At 47.8% G+C, this 21896-nt stretch overlaps 1 protein-coding gene across 2 annotated transcripts in view; it reads left to right on the top strand.

Annotated features, from left to right (window-relative positions):
- Positions 1 to 21896, top strand: part of PRPS2 (phosphoribosyl pyrophosphate synthetase 2) — a 38332-nt gene that overhangs the window by 13484 nt on the left and 2952 nt on the right. The window contains exons 3-6 of one of the 2 annotated variants that reach the window (XM_028115019.2): positions 12670 to 12768; positions 13413 to 13537; positions 18986 to 19159; positions 20082 to 20241. In XM_028115019.2, the coding sequence (XP_027970820.1) occupies positions 12670 to 12768; positions 13413 to 13537; positions 18986 to 19159; positions 20082 to 20241 (558 nt within the window). Of the gene's footprint in view, positions 1 to 12669; positions 12769 to 13412; positions 13538 to 15299; positions 15546 to 18985; positions 19160 to 20081; positions 20242 to 21896 lie in introns of those variants that run through there. The other variant, XM_028115020.2, reaches the window with a different exon arrangement.

Raw genomic sequence — 21896 nt, 5'->3', positions numbered from 1 at the left:
TCTGAAAAATGTAAAAAACCATTCTTAGCTCACAGGTTGTACAAAAACAGCACAGGCTGGATTTGTCTCCTGGGCCGCGGTTGGCTGACGCCTGCAATGGCACGGACTCCTTCCCTGGTACACAGAGTGTGACGTGGGCAGAGCTGGAAAGCATTACTTCCGTGGGGGTAGAGGAATTGTAGCTTTTTTTCACAATCATTTTCAAGGTTATGTTCTCTTTTCAGTTACCAAATTGTTTCTTTTTATTTTTTAACTGGAAACATTGAGAACATTTGTCCTGACATTGGTTTCTCCAATATTATAAGTTTGTAAAGCCCATCAAATTTACACTTTTAGCAGGGTGGCATCTGGTACATTGAATAAGGTCTGGACTATCCCGAGAGTCTTTATCATGATTGGCCTGGCTCGCCAAATGTTTGATCTTTCTCCGTGTTTCATCAGGGGAGTTGAACGTTTTACTTTTGGTTACTGTACCTTGATGCTACCTTTGTGGAAATGTCGTAATTATTCTCTTAGTGGCTGTAAAGTCAGTTAACTTGCAAATCACCTTTCCTGCAAGATTCAGTTGGGTCTTGAGCCAAATTCATAGTACAGAATGCAAATTTGTAAACAAGGTCTGGAGAAGAAAATCAGGAAGTGTGAGTTTAGACATTACCTGTGGTTTGGATCTCAGAAGCAGGAAATGCTGGATGCCATGGAGGAATGTTTTTGCCAGTTACAAAATTATAGGAAGAGCCCCACTTTGATGAGTGTTGAGAATCAGATTGTATTACAAAGAAGTCCCAGTGATCAATTTGTTCTTTTAATCATCCCTGAAATCGTGTTAGACTAAATAATTCTCACAGTCACTGAGGCAAATAACTAAGTCTTGAAAACTCGATGTGATTGAGATTCTGTTGTTAAGTATTTACCAAAGAGCTACGGTACGTAGGGTACAGAGCTGTGCGCTGCAGAGGATGTGAAAATCTCCAAAACCAATTCTTTGCCCTTGAGGGATGCCTAGTCCAGTTGTGAGCTATGATATCCATACATATCACATCTTCCAATGTCAGTCTTTCAGCGGATGGCATAAGGTGGTCCCCATTGGTAGTGGCCAAGTGCTCAGCCAATGCAGTGTTCCCTTTAGAATGGACAGACCATTTCTCTCTGGAGTTCCCAAAGCATCACAGCGTTTGGAGATTTGAACCAGACCTGGAGGGTCAAATGCAGTGGCCCAGCAGAGGCATGGGAGCGAGGCGGACATGTGTGTGTAGACAGCAAGGCTTAAATTGTTCTCTAGAAGAGGGAGAGAGTGGGCCCAGTGCAAATTGCAGGGAGGACCCTTGGAGCCAGGCTGGTCAGGGTCTTTCTTGTTTGTTTGTTTTGTTTTGTTGTTTTTTAAGTTTAGTTATTTGAGAGAGAGAGAGCAGGCGAGCGAGCATGAGTGGGGTGAAGGATAGAGGGAGAAGCAGACTCCCCGCTGAGCCGGGATCCTAATGCAGGGCTCCATCCCAGGACCCCCGGGATCATGACCTGAGCCGAAGGCAGATGCTTAACCAACTGAGTCCCCCAGGCGCCCCAAGGTCGGGGTCTTTTTATCCCAAAGGCAATGTGGAACAGAACAGGGAGTTAAACAATGAAAACATGAATTGTGGTATGTAGTTAGTTGAGAAAGTTGAAAAATGTAAAAGAATAGAATATTTTCCCATAATTTCACTTTCTGGAAACATCTACTGTTAACATTTCAGGGTGTTTCTTCTCATTCCTTGTGTGTTAGAAAAAGTGTGTGTGTGTGTTACATATGTATTGCTAACCTTAAAAGTAAAACTGCCAGTTATTTTACCAGCAAAAGGTAGGTTTATTCGAGAATTTAAAAAAACCATCGGCGGGGCACCTGGGTGGCTCAGGTCATGACCCTGGAGTCCCGCGATCGAGTCCCGCATCAGGCTCCCTGCTCGGCGGGGAGTCTGCTTCTCCCTCTGACCCTCTTCCCTCTCGTGCTCTCTGTCTCCCATTCTCTCTCTCTCGAATAAATAAATCTTTAAAAAGAAAAAAAAAACATCGGCAACTCTGGAGGACAAAGGAGAGGGACACTTCTGAAGGAGCAATGGGGGAAGTTGGGAGGGCTGTTACGAACCAAAAGGCTATGGGAGGAAACTGGGAGTTTGAAGTATAGTGGCTTTCCGTCAGCGGAGCTGTTGCCAAGAACGAGGAGAGTATTTCTTCCGCCTGCTGGAGTAGCGAAGTAGTAGAGTAGTGTCCACATGCAAGGTCAAGCCCCTCCCCCCCCTCCGCCCTTCCTGTTGGGTCTGCGATTGACTAGGAGTGGGAGGGCATGAGAGCTCCCCCTCCCAAAACCTCCTGACTCCATTTTAGTGAGGGTTCCATTACTAATGTTCTTATTTCCCCCTTTTGATCAAGATCTTTCCTTGGAAGCGTCACTGATCAGTAATCAGGTTCTCTATATTTAGTGTGTTTTCTCTCTGAGAGCCAGCAAGGACCTTTCCCGGCTGTGGGGTCTCCTGTGGAGGGAAAGTGTGCAGCAGTTGGAAAGCACTTAAGCCACACTGAGTCCGGGGAGCGTTAGAAGAGACAAAGTCTCAGGCATTTCCTATCTGAAGTCTGTCTCTTCTCCAGATTGTGAGCATGGAGAGACAATACCCAGTCCAAACTAACATGACAGAACCAACTGTATGTTGGTTCTAAACCAGAACCCTAGGTCTGAAAATATTCACTGGCTCTTACTTGGATTTGGGGAAGAAAGGTTTCTCCCTATGAAGGCCATCCCAAGTCACGTTCGCCTCCTGAAATGGCTATGACGTAAAAGGGAAATAGTGCGAGGAGAGTACAGTGTATGGAATACCCGAGCCCATTTGGGAGGCTCCAGTAGGCATACAAACATGAAGCAATAGTTAATGGACCCTTTTTGCAAGAACAGCAAAACTTCAAGGACATCTCAGAACAGTGTGGTTACCTCAAAAGAGCTGTTTAGAACCGTGTGCGTTATCAGTAATAGTCTCTAAAGTTGTGAATTCAGAAACTTACGAATTTGGATAAGAATCCAGGGTCAGTTCATAGTTTAGATAAAAGAAAGACTTGTGAATTCTGAGCCTTGTCACCCTTGGGAAAGGCTCACAGGATCCTAATGAGGCTGTTCGTGTTTCAAAAGGTTTCCCCTTTTTTGCAAGAGATTGGGAAATGCAGATCAAGGGCATTTTCTTGCCACAAAAGAGATAGAAGCGGCGACGGTGAGCATAGTGTCTACAGGCCTGGTCCGGACAGCTCGGGGAAGCGGGCTCTCCAGGTGTTGTCTGTTTCAGTTCCGGACAGTCTTGGCTTTCCCGTCATCAGAGGGCCTGCAGGTCCAGTCGGGCTGGTGCTTGCTTTAGATGGGTCACGTGGGTCCAGGAGTCTATTCCCTGCAGTGCGGCGGCACAGGGGTTGGCGAGCAGTCCCCGATGAGGGCCTTTCCGACGAGGCTGAAGAGTTGTTTTGGAGGTGTCCTTTCCAAGAGACGAATTCTCCAGGTTGTGAAGGGTGATGACATAAGATCGTTGTCTGCTGGGAGTGCACAGTGAAGACGTAACTAGACCTTTACGACACTGAAGATCTCCTTTCATCAGCTGTGGGTCCAAAGACGCAGGGGCCAAATGCACAGTCGTCCTAGGACTCTCTCCAAGGGCGGGAGTGCGTGAGTTCCAGAGGGGGAGAGGATCTGCAGTCTGGAAGGATTCATGGCAATGCCTTTGACCAAGGTATTTGGAGAGTCTATATAACATTTTGCCACTTGAGTCTTTTTTTTTTTTTTTAAAGATTTTATTTATTTATTTGAGAGAGAGAGAAACAGCATGAGAGGGGAAAGGGTCAGAGGGAGAAGCAGGCTCCCCGCTGAGCCGGGAGCCTGATGTGGGACTCCTCGATCCCAGGACTCCGGGATCCTGACCTGAGCCGAAGGCAGTCGCTTAACCAACTGAGCCACCCAGGCGCCCACCACTTGAGTCTTAACAGTGTCCTTAGTGCATTCGAGCAGCCCTGAGGATTGAGGACAGTATGGAAAACGTTTATGTAAAGCCAGCCACCGCGCCCAGACTCAAAGAAGCACCTGACCGGTAAAATGGGTGCCCTGGTTACTGTGTAGTTCAGGAGGGGTTCCCCGGGCAGGGCTCCTTTTTAATTTTAGCCACCGAAGAGGCACTGGCCTCGCTGCAAGGGAAGCTTCAGTCCAGTGAGAAAAGAGACAAACCATGACGAAAACACGCTTGTATCCATGAGATGGGGGGTGGGGGGGGAAGCTGCATGAAATCCTCAAATGGTCCATTGGGTGATTTAAGATGTTTTCCAGGATTGTATTTTGGACAAGTGGAACATGCAAAGTAGACATTTTTGCAACCTTTTTAATATTTTCCCGTCAACGTCTGTTCATGAATGCTCTCGTTTTGTCAGCAGACCCATGGTTTAATGCGTGTGCGGTTGGAAGTCGTGGGAATTGTGGAATCTCTGGTAGGACCAGATGGTTATTTGGTCGAAACCAGAGCTTGCTTTCTTTATCGAAGCAACAAGTTACTAGATTTCCAGTGTTGTTTCTCCTTTTCTGGGGCCAGTTGTTGGGCATCTCTGGTCAGTTTTTCTAGTTTGTCCTTTGAAAGAACATCCCTTTGGAACACGACAGGGGTCTGGCTGTCAGTCTCCTTGAGAGCACCTTTTTTTTTGGTGGAAATACCAGCAAGGTGGTGTCCGTTGGCCTGCCGGGAGTTGGGTCTGGAATATCTCGGAACCTTCATAGCCAGAGCTGCCGGCAAAAGTACGGCACCCAATAAATTTTGGACGTAGGAACCATTTTTAATCTTAGCCCCATTGGATGTTGCTGCCATAGCATTCCAAAATCATGAGCTACCCCAGAGGCATACTGACTATCAGTATAAATGTATGTGGTTTTGCCCTTGGTGAAAATACAGGCTTGAGTAAGAGTGTATAACCCAGCCTCCTTGCGCTGAAGTAGCTGAAGGTAAAGGTGACAAGCCTCAGTGACTTCAGAGGGAGTTGGAAGAGCATGCCCAGCACGGTGTTTACCATTTTTATTCATTAAGAACCATCAGGAAACCGTGAAAGATCTGCATCGGTCAGAGGAGTTTCCCGTGAATTGTCACGGGCAGTCAAAAGGAGATGTGCAGCATGAGGCAGTTGTGAGGGGTTTCCTCAGTGGAAGGGGGGAAGAGGGCGGCAGGGGTGGCGCTGTCGTGGTGAGAAAGTTACAAGAGGAGGAACCGTTAGCAGGAAGATGTCAGTGGGGTGAGGTGACTGGTTGCATGGAACCACGGGATGCTTCAGAGGGACCCGCGTGGCTGTTTCTTCGGTGGCCTAAACTGTGAGGGCAGTGGCAGGAATGGCTCTGAAGCCAGGGGGATATCCCGGAGCCACGGGGTCTGGCTGCTGGCTGCCTTCCCCCCTGGGGTGATGTTTGTGGCTGAGCACTCGAGGGCATTCCCTTACCTCTTGCATACAAAGAGGAAAAAGGCAGGTTGATAATTAGGATGTCTAGGGAGCAGGGGCTTTTGTTAGACTTTGCTTTCAAGTCCCAAAGGCTCTGTCATGCCCCTCTTTCCAAATAATAGGGTTAGGTTTGTCGGGTTTTAGTAAAGGGCGTAGAGGCTGAGCCAAGCCGTGTGAGAGAAGTTTGGAATCCCAGTTTCGACAAGAACCAGCCAGTCCAAGAAAGCCTCATAACTGACTCTTAGTTTTAGGTTCTGGGAAATTCAGGATGCCTCGGAGTCTACCCAGATCCAAATCTAGTCTGTGTTTCTGAGATCACGTACCCTAAAAACCAAACCCGAGTTTAAAGTGCAGTATTTCTTTGAAGACTTTGATGTCCCTTTAAGGCCGCAAGTTTTAACAGGTGGATGCCGTCTTCCTGTGAAGAAGCTTGAAAAGGGGGACAGAAGCAGATTGTCTGTGTATTGTGACAAAGTAGAGCCTGCAGAAAACTCTGTGTCCTCTCAATCAGCTTTTAAGGTTTGTAAAAAGTTAAGAAGGACTCTGTGTAACCCTGGGGCATTACTGTCCAGGTATATTGCCATTCTTCCCAAGTGATAAAGATACTGGCTGTCCTTATCAACTGGAATACTAAAAAATACACCGCATACGTCTGTTACAGTAAAGAATTTGCTTTCGGTGGGAATGGATGTCAGTAAAGCCACGTGGGTTGGGAACGACAGGGTGCCAAGGGATACCAGTGGTATTCATTGCTCGGCGGTGCCGGACACACCTCCATTCTCAGCTGCTGGGTTCTCTCACAGGTAAAATTGGGGTGTTACAGGGATAATGAGGCTCTGAGCCTTGTCATCTCTATATGAACTGTTTTAGTACTCCGAAGCGGGGGCCTGCTTCATAGCCGTGGCATCAGTGAGGACCGACACAGATTTATTCCCAATCTGGGTAGTAGTTTCTGCAAGCTGATTAGAGGGAGAATTGGGAAGAGCCCCTGTAGTTCCTGGTAGCCCCGTTGTAGAGAGTAAGATGGAGCCACTCATGTCAGGCTGGGGCACGTGTCAAGCAGTGGTACAGGCGGATAAGCATACTGCAGCTCCCAGATACCGCCGAGACCAGCACCAACCGATGACACCCCAGAACTCACAAGCAGAAGCAGAGAAGTCTTGCAGGGGCCCAGGACTGATTCGATCCCTTTAAAAAGGGGAGTATTTTTGCAGCAGACAGATGTCTCAGACATGACCCCTATATGTCTGACCACTTAAAAAAGGCACCTCCTGCCGAAAGCTGTGCCCGATGGATCTCTGAACCCGATGGATCTCTGAACAGCACTGAGATCCTCCGCTACTTGAATATCAGAAGTGAGTGCCGAGAGCGGACCTGGCCTGGCCTGACACCTTACCTCAACTACGCGCCCGTAGACTGATTATGTGTTTGGTTCCTTCACTTCCTGCCCCCTGTGTTATCTTCTTTGTTGTGTGGTTTGTCTTCTGTCCTGCTCTGTGTGAAAGGTAAGAAGCTAAGTTAACCACGTGGTGAAATGTCACTGAGCTGGGAACCCTGAACCTGTTCTGTAATTACGTTAATCTTGCTTTGGGACTGAATAGGGCTGACGCTGCGGAAAGGCAACACCTCGTGTGTGCGCCTTCACAGTGTGTTCATGACACTTGGCATGGCGGGCAGGATGCCATGTCATTGACCCGCTGTGTGGTAGAAGATTTAGAAGAATCAGAAAAGACCCCCAGACGCTTGCTTGACTTGACCATAACAGAACGAAAAATAATAAATTGGGGAATACATTTATGTGAATATAGACTTTTCCAGGCGTCTCACTGACGGTGAGACCCTAAGGTAGCAGCAAGGCAGGTGAAGCCAAGACCGGCGCTGTGCAGGGAGCAGTCGACAGCGGGAGCCCGTCCGGGGCGCACCCCTCTGCAGGCCGGGCACGAGGTGGAACTAGCCAGAGCTGAGACCAAGGGCGATGGCCTCAGAAAGGCACTTGGAGGGGCGCCTGGGTGGCTCAGTCGTTGGGTGTCTGCCTTTGGCTCAGGTCGTGATCCCAGGGTTGTGGAAGCCTGCCTCTCCCTCTCCCACTCCCCCTGCTTGTGTTCCCTCTCTCTCTCTCTCTCTCTCTGTCAAATAAATAAATCTTAAAAAAACAAAAACAAAAACAGGCGCTTGGAGGACTAAGAAGAGTTAAAGCACTTGGAGACATTGCAAAGATACATGCCACTCCTGGCCAAAGTAATCTATAACTTGGCAGAAAGATGTGAACAAAAATTGTGGAAAAATCTGTACAAATCTCCCAAGTGGGAAATAGACCTCTGCATAGTTAAGAAATTGTATATGGCAGCTGCTAGGTTACAAAAGAGGAAGAAAGATGCGGGCCCTACGTAAATGCCTAAAAAGGAAGGTGAAAAGAGCCAAGAGGCCTAACACCATACTTTGGGTAAAAGACCCCTGCTGCCCCACAGAGTTGGAAGTCAGAAAGCTCACAGCCAGGACCCTGGGAGGTATAATCATGGATCTGAAGGATCCTAAAAATGTAAAACCCTTAGGGTCCCGGGTGCCCGCTGTGGAGGTTCCCATCTTACTGATGAAAACCATCTCACAGACCAGGACCGGCAAAGAGCTAGCTAATAGAGTACTAAGGAAGGACAAATCAATGAATAATTTTAAGTTTAAAGGACAAAGCACCGTTGGGGACCCCAGGACACCCATCTTGAGGACCCAGGAGACTATGATAACTCCTAGGGGGTGACTATCAAAGCAGACCTCCTCTGCTTCTGCGTGTTACGGATTCTGGGGTGTCAGCTGATGCTGGTCTTGGCGATATCTTGTAGCTGCAGTGCCCTGAACTGCTTGCGTCACTGCTTGACACAGGCTCCTGCTTGACATGAGGGACTCCATCTTGCTCTCTACACCTGTCATTGGGAATTAGAACATTGGAAAGGTTGGCGAGAGGGCCAAAGGTGCCTGAAGCGCTTCCATTTGTAATAGTCTTCTCTGAATGTCCTGGTTCCTTGAAATAATAGCAGAAAGCACTCTTCCAGTTTTGTTTCGGGGCCTTCATTTGCTGGAGCTGAACATCGAAAATTTTAGCGATCTTTCCTCTAGGTGACTCACCTAGGGTGTGAGCAAGCTGGTTTGCCAGGTTAGTCAGATCTGAAGTGGACTTAATTTCTCATTCCATCCTGGTCCTTTTACCTAAAAGGGAAAGATCCTGGAGCAGTCATTAAATTAGCACAAAATTAAATGTTAACCCCGATGGATTCAGCATCTAAAGGAAGACCAGAATTTTCTTTAAAGACAGTTTGGAGTCAATTGTAATAACCATGAACAGATTCAGCAAGCTTTTGTGTGTAAGCCAGATTTTTGTTCCAGTCAACAGACTTAGGATAAGCCATTATAATTGTTCAGTGGAGATTTCCAGCAAGTTTTCTAGCATCTTGCCAAAAGATAGGGGTCCTGCTCGGGATTTTCCCATTGGGCTAGCTTCATCCAATGTTTGGCCTGGCCCTCACCAACAAGCATGTGCACTAATTGATAAAAATCTGAGAAACCAGGGGCGCCTGGGTGGCTCAGTCGTTAAGCGTCTGCCTTCGGCTCAGGTCATGGTCCCAGGGTCCTGGGATCGAGCCCCGCATCGGGCTCCCTGCTCGGCGGGAAGCCTGCTTCTCCCTCTCCCGCTCCCCCTGCTTGTGTTCCCTCTCTCGCTGTGTTTCCTCTCTCTGTCAAATAAATAAATAAAATCTTAAAAAAAAAAAAAATCTGAGAAACCAGGGTGGTAAGTTGGAATAATTATGTTAAATTCTTCAGCAAACCTATGGGGGTCCCAGTCATTTTAGGAAACTCTTTAATGATGGCTGGAAGTTCAGCCTTAGTTCAGGTAACATAAGAAACTTGGGGGTCTGTTTAGATCCTCAGAAGACTTAACATTAAAGGGGCAGTTTTTAACTGGTTCAGGAGAGGAGAGAGAGCGGAGGGAGCTTCTGAGGAAAGGAAGGTTCCGCTGAAGGATGAGGAGGAGAGCGCAGGAGATGAGAGAAAGAAGATGGCGCCGCAGGGGCGGGGCCGGAGCGCGAGGTAGCTGCCTCGGGTCTGGGGGGCAGGGTGGAGAAGAGGCTTCAGAAGCCCCCCCTTTTTTTTTAATTGTTGGCCTCACTTAGTTTGTAAAGTGTACCTTGGAAAGAGGCAGTTTTGGATTCCTGATCATGTTTGGAAGCTTCAAAATACCGCTTAAAATGGAAATCGCATTCAGTTTTAGAACCGTGGTTGTTGTCCAATTCAGCTTTGAGAAAATGAAGTTCGGAGAGATTGAAAGTTCCCCATAATGGCCATTGAAGTTCTAAATTACTTCTGGTTAAGTCAGTCCATTTATTTATAAATGTGCACGTGGAGGGGACCATAGATTTTAAACATAAAGCCGGCTGGAGTCCCATTGCGGGGGCGGGGGGAGGCGGGCAGCAACGTGCCCTCGGAGCATTTTGATGACCGGGATCCCATTTTTTAGAGGTTTTTCAGGAACGGCCTGGTTCCAGAAGGGATCAGAGGAAAGGCCAGCACAGTTCCTGGAGGAGCAGCCCAGCCCCAAAGGGGAATAGGACCGAAGGCCTTCACAGTCAGATTGGCACAGTTCCAGTTGGAACAGGCTGATTTTCGAAAAGACGTCAGACGGAAGGCCAGCCTAGTTCTGCAACAGGACTTCCATTGCCTCCATTCTGGCCTGAGTCTGTACTTTCTAATGAAGTTTCCCTTTCCAGCTTCCCTCTTAACTTCGGCCAAAGACCCTGAGGGCACAGCATCCCCTGAGAGGAACCAAAATCACCCCCTCAAGCAATGGCTGGCCCAAGCAGCGAGTGCCCCGCAATTGGCCCCAGGGCAAACGAGTCCTCGACCTGACCTTCACTGCCCACCTGCACGTCCCCACATACCCTTGTCCCACATTTTCCTCATATAAACCTAGAGGTCTTTCTGGCACTTGGGAGACCGTCTTGGAGACACTGGTTCCTGTCTTCCGGGTGTTGGTCTCACTGAAATAAGTTCCTTTCCTGTTGCACCCCACTCCTTTCTCTGCCTTTGGATTTTTGTCAGCAGCCGGTGGCCAAACCTGGTGTGTGGGGGACCCTCAAAGCCAGGTGCTCCTGCACCCTTGCGCCCCAGCTGCAGTTTCATTAGGAACGGTCCTGACAGGAATCAAACCGGAAGCTTAGCCCAGGTCCGTCAGGAACAGTCTGAATGGGCCAGAAGGCCAAATGAGTACTCAGAGGTGGAAACAAAAACAACCCCAAAACCGAGGGCTTACATAGATCCCGAGTAAAGCCCAGAAAGCTTAGACACAAGGCCTGAAGCTCAAAATCCAGGAAAAAACTTAACCTTAAAACCCCAGGCTCGTCGATAAAGCAGTGAGCCCCAGCAGCTCCGGGGGTACGGCACCTGTTTGCTCACCAGCCCCGGAGGCATTCGGGGTCCTCTCTTGGATCACCCCTCTGATCACCAAGTGATGCAAACCTGGAGAATACACTCTTGCCAGTTACTTTACCAGCAACAGGTGCGTTTATTTGGGAATGAAAGAATTGCAAACAAACAAGGCGGGGCAAGTCTGGAGGACAAAGGAGAGGTAGGCATTTGAAGGAGAGAAGGGGGAAGTTGGGAGGGCTGTTGTGAACTGCAAGTCCCTCAGAGGAACCTGGGAGTTCAAAGTGTGTGGGGCTTCTCACTGGCTGAGCTGTTCCCTGGGGCCCATGAAAGCATCTCTTCCTCCCGCCGGACTAGTAGCATAGTATCCCTGTGCACGGTCGAGTCCGCCTCTTCCTGTTGGGTCTGCAATTGACTAGGAGTTGGGAGGCTTGAAAGCACCCCATCCTGAAGCTCCACGTGCCATTGTAGTGAGGGTTCCTATAGCTAATGTTCACGTATATTACTATAAAGTAATAGGTTTCTTTTTTTTTTTTAAATAACTTATTTATTTGACAGAGAGACACAGCGAGAGAAGGAGCACAAGCAGGGGGAGTGGGAGAGGGAGAAGCGGGCTTCCCGCTGAGCAGGGAGCCCAACACCTGGCTCGATCCCAGGACCCCGGGATCATGACCTGAGCCGAAGGCAGACGCTTAACCGACTGAGCCACCCAGGCGCGGCCTCTTTTGATTTGTTTTGTTTTGGTTTTTTTTTTTAAGCATGGTGTGTTAAGAGAAACTAGAAATGATCTGTGAACATTATGATGTAGTTCCTTCCCGTGTATGTTTTACATGAATATATTCTTGTGTATTTTATAGGGATCGTTTATTATTATTGTGAATGAAATTTTGTTTCACTTTTGAGATGTAACTGACAACATTGTGTGATTCTCAATGAAATCTTTTAAGCTTACATGTATATTTTTGGGTTGGTGTATGAGAATATTACTGTTGACAGTAAAATGCTGACCTTTCCTAGGTTTAATCTGTGTCTGTGTAGTCTCTTAAATTTTTTTTTTTTTAATGTAGACACTTAACTGTCCAGGATTTATGATATAAAAGCTAAAGCTGTGGAGAAGTTAGGTAATTTTAGAGAGGATACAGTGTCAATAAATCACCTTGCATCCCTTCTTGAAACACCACATTCTTGATTTGGTGTTCTTTCTTCAGTGTGGCTTTTGTTTCATTTGTGACGGCATGGGCTTTCAGCTGCGATACATCAGCTCTTCTTGAGGAGTTGGCTTTGCCTCTGCCTCCCTTACGTGCACTCTCTCGGCCACGCTGGACTTCTTTCTGTCCCTGGGTGTGACCTCTTGGCCTCGGTGATCTCCCCCGTGCTGCTCTTTCCGGAACACTGGCTTCTCCCCTCTGCTGGCCACGCCGTAAAAGCTGTTTCCTCAGAGGGGCCTCTGAGTCCCAGTCTCTTTAGGCTTCATGCCGTCCTCTTGCTGGTACCCCTTGTTCTTCCCACTTGTCACTATTTAAATGATACACATTGTGATGTTACACGTCTATGTGTTTGTTTGCTTCTTTGAGATTTGTTCTCTCTATCCAGTGTCAAGCACCTTGTCTTGCAACAGTTATATGTAAATAGTCAATATTGGGCGAATAAAATGGAATGAATATCTTGTTGGGAGGTAATTTTCTTGTTAGTAATTCAATAATTTAAAGTATTAAATGACTTAATGTTGATTTTGTTACGGTATCTCTTCCCTTTTCCTGAAGTAAAATCTGTGTCTTTATTTTCTAGAGTCGTGCTCCGATTTCCGCGAAACTTGTAGCCAATATGCTCTCGGTCGCCGGGGCGGATCACATCATCACCATGGACCTGCATGCCTCTCAGATCCAGGTTCCAGCATTTTCTTTCTTGCCCTTGGTTGTGATCGGGGGCTTAATGCAAGTGGTTACAGCCTAACTCTGTTAAGTTAAATTGTTTTCGAAGTGGGTAACATGAACTCGCGTTTGAGTTTGTATGTGATTGCTCTCTTGGGTTTTCGTCTTTACTGGACTTGGGAATATGGTTTAATAGTTGTTACCGCTGTCTGCCACCAGCTTGCGTCCAAACGGTTTCAGAGGAGGGGGAATGGCTTCTTGGCAGTAAACTTTATAATTCCATCTCAATTTCTCAAAAGTAATTAGAATGGCAGGGTTGTAATGTATGTTTTTTTAACCTCCTTCGTAACTTAGTTCCTTCATCTATAAGACAGGCCCATACTGTGCCTGCTCTGTGATACAATGAATGCGAAGAAGCATTTGGCTTACAATAAGGTGCTTAAGACACAACAGACCTCTTTTCCCCCACTCCCCCGCAAAGCCATTCTCCTATTCCTTAGAATATAGGCAATCCTAAGAGAATCGAGTATGTCTCCAAAGATAATGGATTGCACTGACATAGGCCCCTGGAACATACCTGTCTTTTGATTTAATTCTGTTAAAATTAAGAAAAGGGAGTCTGTTGAAAAGGCTTCTTTTGAATAGGACTTCTCCCCTTAGGGATTCTTTGACATCCCGGTGGATAATTTGTACGCGGAGCCCGCAGTCCTGCAATGGATTCGGGAGAACATTGCCGAGTGGAGGAACTGTATCATTGTTTCACCTGACGCCGGGGGAGCCAAAAGGTAGCCAAAATGCACCGTGGTTTTCTTTTGTTCTTTTTTTTATGTGTTAGATAAGGAAGCATGTTTTAAATTACTTAACGCTCTTATTTTGTAAATGGACAAGTAAGGGCACTGCGTCTTCACCTGCAAGAAACACGGGCACGTATTTGTTTTCAGCGAATATGTTTTACTCGAGGTGGTGGTTTTGGGGGGTTTTTTTGTGTGTGTGTTTTTTTTAAGATTTTTATTTGTCAGAGAGCGAGAGCACACAGGCAGGGGGAGCGGCAGGCAGAGGGGAGGGAGAAGCAGGCTCCCAGCTGAGCAGGGAGCCCGATGCAGGACTCCGATCCCAGGACCTTGGAATCACGACCTGAGCTGAAGGCAGACATTTAACTAACTGAGCCACCCAGGCGTCCCTCGAGGTGTCTTTTCAGTTAACTCTTTTCTGATTTTAAAAGCAATGAGCCTAATTGGAAAATAAGGCTTTTAATTAACCAACACCATTGACTAAGCTAGTCCTTCCTACTACAAACTCCTGACAGTGGAAGCCAAAATAGAACAGAGTTTTCAAAAAGAAATCTCTGTCCGTAGGGCACCAAGGAAATGGGAAATATCCAGGGCCGAGAGCTAAAGAAGAGCTGAAAACCCTGCTTCAGTGGCCTCAGGGTTGGGTATCAGATCCAGGAAGAGGCTGGTGGCTTGGGTATTAACTGCCCACATAGAGGTCTCCAGAGAGAAGGGAGATGAAAGTTAGACCTCTCTCCAGCAGCACAGGGGGAAAGCCAGTCTTTACCCAGCCGTTTGGATGGGGGGACAAAGTAGCCACTCATGAGAAATCAAACCAAGAGCCTGTGCCATGTGCAGATGTGCGGTGAACTCTGCGTCCCCCTATGGTGCAGGCATCCCTACAAAAATTGGTCCCAAGCTAAAAAGCTACTGCAGTGGGAGAATTCCACAAGCCCAACTGCTGAGTAAGCACTCCCCACTGAAGACAGCCTCATGCCTGATGATCCCAGTTAGAACACCGAGAGGGCACAGCCCACCCAGAGCCAGCGTCTGCAGAGAACACGGCGGCAGGCGGCCCGCACCGTGGGGTGGCGGAACGATTACTGCACTGTAAAATTCCCGAGTTGGACAGAAATTGACATGGTACTGAAAGCATCAGGTTGCGGGCACACTGACTAGCCTAAGAAAATGGTACCAAGCCGCGAATCTAAAGGGCTTCGCAGACTTGGGGAATTAAGGAGCAATCACTACAGAGAGTAGAATGCAGGGCGAGGGTGATAGAAGACTGATTCGATAACGGGCCTGAGGCTTGCGGACTCGGCGTGACCTTATAGACCTGGGCAGCGGCCATCTGGGAAGGGAAGACAGGGTGGCATGGAGCTTTAGTGCCCAAGTGTAGGGGTCTCCATCAGGAAGGGAGAGGGACAAGAGACCTCTTGTCTGTCAGTCCAGTGCAAAAGCAGGGAAGCTGGTAAATATGCCATGAGGGTGTCCGGTGACCGTTGGGCTCCAGGACTTCTTTAAAATGCAGCTGCCTCATTTGGGTCCCTCGTCCGCCTGTAGCCTGGCTGAGGGGCTTAGAATCGAACTGAAAAGCTCAGGAGTAGCCCAGAAAGCGGTCGTTAAACCCACGCAGGGAAGCAGAGGTCCTGATTCTTAGAAGGGCCCCAGCGAGCGCTAAGCTGCTGTCTTGGTGGGTTTGCCCCCTGCACAGGGGAGGGTGATGAACAGGTGAGGCCGGGCCTCTGACAGTGGCAGGAAGTGGCCGTTGACAGGAAAGAGACACAAATAAATACATCAAAGACAGAAGCAGAAAATTAGGTTGCAAAGACACCAGCCGGGCAGTGGCAAAGCCCTCACCCAGGGCTTCCAGGTCAAAGCACATGGAGTGTTGTCTGTCCGCTGGAAATCCTTGTCGTTTACTTGGAAACTTCAGTAAGTCACACAGTGGAATCTGCATTCAGATACGGTGAACCCACTGGCCCGGTGGAAGCTCCGAGGCGAACAAGCAGGCCAGAGGTAGGTGAGTATAAGATGTAACTTGTTGGTAGTCACAGTTTTAGTGAGAGATGATGATTCACATCCAGCCCACCTGTTTACACTGCACAGCTCGGTGGGTTTCAGCTATTAGATAGTATTCACTATCTAGTTGCCGAACATTTTCATCACCCCAAAACAAACCTGTATCCGCTAGCCAAGTGCGCCCCAGCTCCCCAGCCCCTGGCCGCCACTAAGCTCTTTCCTGTCTCTCTGGGCAGTTCGAGTGGATGGGTCATGCAGTATACGGTCCTTTGTTTTTAACCAGGAAAAATTACTTTGGCAGCTAATAAGCCAAAAGAATAATAGATTCCACAAGCTCGTGTGGCCTTTTTTTTCCCCCCAACCCTGTTGTTTCGATATAGTCTAAAAATACACATCCTGTTCGCAGAACTTCAAATTGGGTCATGTCCCCCATTTCCCTCTTTAGAGACCTCCGTTCTTCCCAGCATCAGAATTAACATTATTCAGACACGTCTCCCTTTTTAGTTCACACACACAGTAATCTGCTGCACACACCTCTTCACTGTGATTTTTAAAAAACGTGTCCTCATTCCATCTTAGCAGTGATTCCGCAGCTGTGCAGTAGATCTGCTTTATTGCTCTTTACAGCTGAGTGCTAATTCCATTGTCTGCATACATCCATCCTGATGCCTGTCACGAGTTCCCCCATTCCTCACTTGGGACATACTGTGGCGCGTACTCTTAAGCACGGTCCCGCAGCACTGGACTGTGACTGCATCTTGTGTGCATTTGCAAACAGGATCTATTCCTAGAAGGGCAGTTGCCAAGTCCTCTAGGGCGAGAGCCATTTTGGTTTGCATGGACAGGGACAAAATTGGGTGTTTGGAAAAGATAGACCAGTTGACCATCCCAAGTATGAATGCCGGTGACTTTCTGCCCAGGCCTGCGGCCACAGCAGTTGAGCAGACACTTTTCTTACTTTATAAACCACGTAGTGACGGTACGGTATCTTTTCCTGGTAATTCCAGTTGCCGTGGACAAGGTCCGGCACCCTCTCCGGCCTGTGGCATTTCCATGAGGCCCTGGTCATGCCTTTGCCTGTTGTCACATTGGCTGGAGGCCTTCTCCTTTGGATCATTAGGAGTTTTTTGTGTTGTTGTTGTTGTTGTTGTTTTAAGATTTATTTATTTGACAGAGTATAAGCAGGGGGAGTGGCAGGGAGAGGGAGACGCAGATGCCTGCCCAGCAGGGAGCCCGACGCGGGGCTCGATCCCAGGACCCCTGGGATCATGACCCAAGCCAAAGGCAGCTGTTTTATCGACTGAGCCCCCCAGGCGCCCCAGATCGTAAGGAGTTCTTTGCAGGCAGGAGGTTGCACCTTTGTTTCCTGTGGGTGTAGTACAGGTACTTGCCCAAGTTTTTCCATTTCTTCTCATTGTGTATTTTTATGCTCTGCAGGACTTCTAGAACATTTCTTCTGTCGTCATTTATCTCTTCATGTTCCGGCTTCTGGGCTTAGGAAGGATTCACCCATCTCTCACTTTTTCTTCTCCCATGATTTCATATATTTCAAGACAAATTGCCTTTTTCCTTTTTAATGTTCCAATTTTTCTTCCATCTGATAGTTGTTTTGGAATAGAGCGAAGAAGAATCCAGCCCTTTCTCCCCCCGGCTATCTAGTTGTTCCAAAACTATTTATTAAATAATCCATCTTTTCTCTTTTGATTTGAAACACCATCTTACATACCAAATTCCCCCATCTACTTGCCAACCCTTGCTTTTTTTTTTTTTTTTTTTAAGTTTTATTTATTTTGTGGGGGCGGGGGAGAGGGAGGGGAGGGGCAGAGGAAGACAGAAGAGAATTCCAAGCAGACTCCCCGCTGAGCCAGGACCCTGAGATCATGACCTGAGCCTTAACCAAGAGTCAGAGGCTTAACCAAGTGAGCCACCCAGGTGCCCCAACCCTTGATTTTAAAAATGCACAATCACCTGACCAGCGCTGAGATGCTATTTTTTTCAGATCCCCTTCAAGGCTGTCCCACTCAACCACCCCTGCTCCCTCTGCCAGCAAAGTCAAGATTTTTAGGACCGTCTATTTTCGATTTTATGGCCACCTCCTTTCCTTTTCCCCAAAGTTTCTGCTGCACATCATTATCTTCTTCCTATTCTGGAGTAAGCTGTTCCCCAACCGACACAACCGCCACACAGGTACCACAGTGATACATGCAGTTGACATCAATGGCATCTTTGTTCCATGCAAAAAAAAAAAAAAAAGTCATCTCATCAAAGAAAATAGGTATCTGACCAATTGGAACCTACTGCCTTTATAAAAGCTTTGAAGCTTGATTGTTGCAGGTAAAAATATTGCCACCAGAGGTCACTCTTGGGTAGTCTTTGAAGCTCAATTGGGTTGCCCGCTCAAGGAAAAGTAACCCTTAGAAGGAAGCTCACCCGACACTCTTGACACCGTCAGTATGAACGCGCGAAACTGGTGTGGGAAGTTGGTGAAACTAATTCAGATTTAACTTTTATTGTTTTTCTCCTGGAAAGAATGTAAACACATGTTTAGAAAAAATGGAAATGAAACTATATGTCTTGTTCTAGCTTTTTCCGTGTGAGACTTTTGTGTGATACATTGTCTCAACAATCATTTGCTAGGAATATACCTATTAAGTCTTGTGTGCTGGAAAAGAAGAGTTGTAGCCAGATGCCCAGGGCTCACTGATAATGTCTGGCCTGCCACTTTCTCTTTCTGTTGCCAGCCCAGCCCTTTCTGAGTAGGTGACTTTTGAGCATTTGCCGTGAATGAGTAGAGACACTCAACGTTTTACAAGTCCCAAGGCCTCCGGTGCAGTGAAGCCCGTTTTCCTACGCCCTGTGTTACGTGGATTTGTGAGCCGGGACTTTTGTCCCCACTGGCTGCGCCACAAACTGAGCAAGTCATAGTTTCTACGTTAACTTGATTTAAATTGTGTTGGTGATTTCTTTTTTCTTACTGATTTTTCACATACACTGTATTTTCATGCTGTTAAGCATAGGGCTCTTTCCTTATGCTTCTTTTTTAAGTTTTTATTTAAATTCCAGGTAGTTAACATGCAGTGTAATACTAGTTTTAAGATGGACAATATGGTGATTCAGCACGTGCCCGTGATTTTTTTAAAAAGTCCACACAAACACTTAACAGATGGTGTATCCATTTCTCATTCAGTGGTTTTATCCAGTGGTCCAGGCACCTGGCATTCATCACCAGCTGCCACGAATGCAAGGCCACATCAGCACGTCTCTCCCCATGGCGCGCTTACTGTGCAGCCCAGGCCAGGCCTGGCTTTACAAGTGAGACCTGATGACCTCCTTACCTTGATTGTGGTTGGTTAACTGCCTTCCTAAAATACCACTGTATAACGACAGGAGCTTTTCTTCATGTTGACGGGATTTTACATGTCTATCTGTGTCTTCGAGCAGGGTCACATCAATTGCAGACAGGCTGAATGTGGAATTTGCCTTGATTCACAAAGAGAGGAAGAAAGCAAACGAAGTGGACCGGATGGTTCTGGTGGGCGACGTGAAGGACCGCGTGGCTATCCTTGTGGACGACATGGCTGACACGTGTGGTACCATCTGCCACGCCGCGGACAAGTATGAGGGATGGTTTGGGCAAGTGTGAGGGCATCTCATTAAGAAAGGAGAAATGTCAGCTTCTGAAAAATTGGGCTTGTTTTTCCTAATTATCACTGATTGCTTGGTGGTAGGCCTTTCAGACCAAAGGATGGTCTAGGCGCATTTCTTTTTTCTTGGTTAGAAAAGACCCCATGGGCCTTTATGGCCTGGTTTTCATTTTCAAGGATGAGCTTTCAGTGTATTTAAAATAAAGGGTCAGAGAAGGTGCGCCCCCTAAAACTGAGCACAGAAGAGAAGAGACCGTCTTGCAGGCTCCCTTGAGGCTTTTCTTCCTTCTGTTCGGCCTTCCCTCGAGCCGCCTCAGCCCCTGGCTCCTCCCGAAGGATTGAGAGCCAGGCTGTCGGGAGTGGGAGCCGCCACCCAGCCCGGCTGTGGCCGGCCTGATTTGAGACGTGCTGAGGACAGACGGTGCACACTGGGTTTCAAAGACAGTGTGAAACAAAAAATGCAAACTATGTCAGTAATCGTTCTACGCTGAATATAGCTCAAAATGATGGTAGTCTGGCTTTATTAGTTTAACCCCGTGGTTCTCAACCAAGGGCTGTTTTGCTCCCCGGGAGACATTCGACGGTATCTGGAGACCTCTTCAGTTGTCACAAGTGAGGGAGGGGAAGGGTGTTGCTAGTGGAGAGGCCAGGGATGCTGCTCAGCAAAGAATTAGTAGGCCCAAGGCCATGGTTGATAATCCCTATTTCATGGAATACAAAGAGTTTTGCCAATACATACCTTAAAAGATTCTTCTTTAGGCTAATAAACGTGAGTGGAATTGGTTTTCAGTTTTTCTTTATGGAACACACTTTTTGCTTTCTAATTCACACTAAGGGGAGAATATTTCAAGGATATGGGCGTACGCTTCTTGTTTTTGTTTTCTCTTGTATAGGCTGCTCTCAGCCGGAGCCACCAAAGTTTATGCTATCCTTACACACGGGATCTTCTCGGGGCCAGCCATTTCCAGAATAAATAATGCTGCCTTTGAGGCCGTTGTTGTCACAAATACCATTCCGCAAGAGGACAAAATGAGACACTGTCCCAAGATTCAGGTACTTCTACACGGCAGGCAGAACCAAGTAGCGAGGAACCTCCCTCCAGTGCCGAAAAATAGCCCTGAGTCTTCTGTGTGTGACTGTTGCCAAGGGCGAGCTGGGGGAGAGCGTGGCTTCTCATAACGAAGGGTGTGACTCACGCTAGGTCTGAGAAAGCCTGGGGCCGGAGGAGGTCAGAGTTAGAAACAGTAAGCCAATCAAACCGCACTAGAAAAGTAGTTAAAAACAGGCTGGGCTAAAGCTAAAGAGAATTACCATATGACCCAGGAAGTCCACCACGGGCTGTGTACCCCCAGACTTGAAAACGGGTGTGTAAAAAAAACCTTGCTATTTGCAGTAGCCAAAAGGTGGAAACGGCCGGATGTCCATGCACAGGTGAGTCGACAACCAGGGTGTGTGGTTCAGCCAGTGGACCCATTACTCACCCTTGGAAAGGAAGGACACTCTGACATAGGCGACAATATGGAGGACCTTGAAAACATGATGCTAAGCGAAAGCAGCCAGACGCAGAAGGACAGACGTTGTATGATCCCACTTCTCTGAGGGGCCCAGAGTAGTCCAGTCGAGAGACGGAAACTGGAGTGGTCGCCAGGGGCTGGGGGGCAGGGATGGGGAGCTGGTGCTTAACGCAGACAGAGTTGCTGGCTGGGATGATGAAAACGTTTTGGAAACGGGCAACAGCGATGGCCACACAGCATTGAGAATGCAGTTAATGCCACTGAATTGTGTGGTTAAGAAGGCGATTTTTGCATTGTATGTATTTTACCACAGTTTTTTAAAAACGGAGGGGAAAAAACCCACAGGCCATGGTAAGGATCTTTAGAGCTTTGCCCCTTCCTGCCCTGCCTGCCTTGGGAGGCCACTAGAGGATTGCTGATAATCACCTTATACCCACCGCCCTGAACTGTGTCAAAGGGATTTGCGTCCCCGTTTTGGCTGTATGTCGCAGTGAACCTTGGCGAGTCATTTCCTCGCTAAAAGCCTCCATTCTCACCAGTAGAGCGCGAAGGTGGAGCCGGGTGACCCGCTTCATGATTTCTAATCCATCCAACAGCGACGAGGTTCATGGTGGCACAAGGGGGCGAGCATTTGAAAATGGTCCAAACAGCTTTGCACAGTAGTTGAGGGTCCGCAGACTACAGCCCCCAGGCCCAGTCTGGCCCACCAGCTGGTTTTGTACGTGAAGTCTTGTTGGCACATAGCCACATTCATTCGTTGACGTGTTGTCTGTGGCTGGTCTCAGGCTACAAGGACGGAGTTGAGTCTGGCCTGCAAAGCCGGGAACAAACTCTTGGGCCCTTCACGGGAAAGCTAGTTTGCTGACCCCTGAGTGACATGATCGCAGATGTGCCCCTAAGTGACGCAGTCACTGCGTTTTTGGAAAGCAAGAGAGACCTTCCATGTCGTGATTGAGTAAAATTAAACCAGACACCCCAAGAAAAGGAGATTTCTGGCTCATAGGGACCCTGAAAAGCCTCTGAGTGTCCGCACTGAAAGTCTCACTTCCCCGATCCCATGCGTGTTTGTGATTCGAAGACAGAAAAGGGGTGTGGGAGGTTCTAGTGCCCGCACGTCTCTGTGTGCTGGAGAAACCGTTCCTGGGCTCTCTGGCTTCTACGTTTTTCATTAAATACGACTGAGGTGTGCCCCAC

The sequence above is a fragment of the Eumetopias jubatus genome, unplaced genomic scaffold, assembly GCF_037043125.1.
Source record: "Eumetopias jubatus isolate StellerSeaLion01/CBP00866 unplaced genomic scaffold, mEumJub1_p1.0 scaffold_11, whole genome shotgun sequence".
NCBI lineage: Eukaryota > Metazoa > Chordata > Mammalia > Carnivora > Otariidae > Eumetopias > Eumetopias jubatus.
The sequence above is the reverse complement of the archived record's forward strand: the minus strand, read 5'-3'. Positions and strand labels throughout refer to the sequence as shown.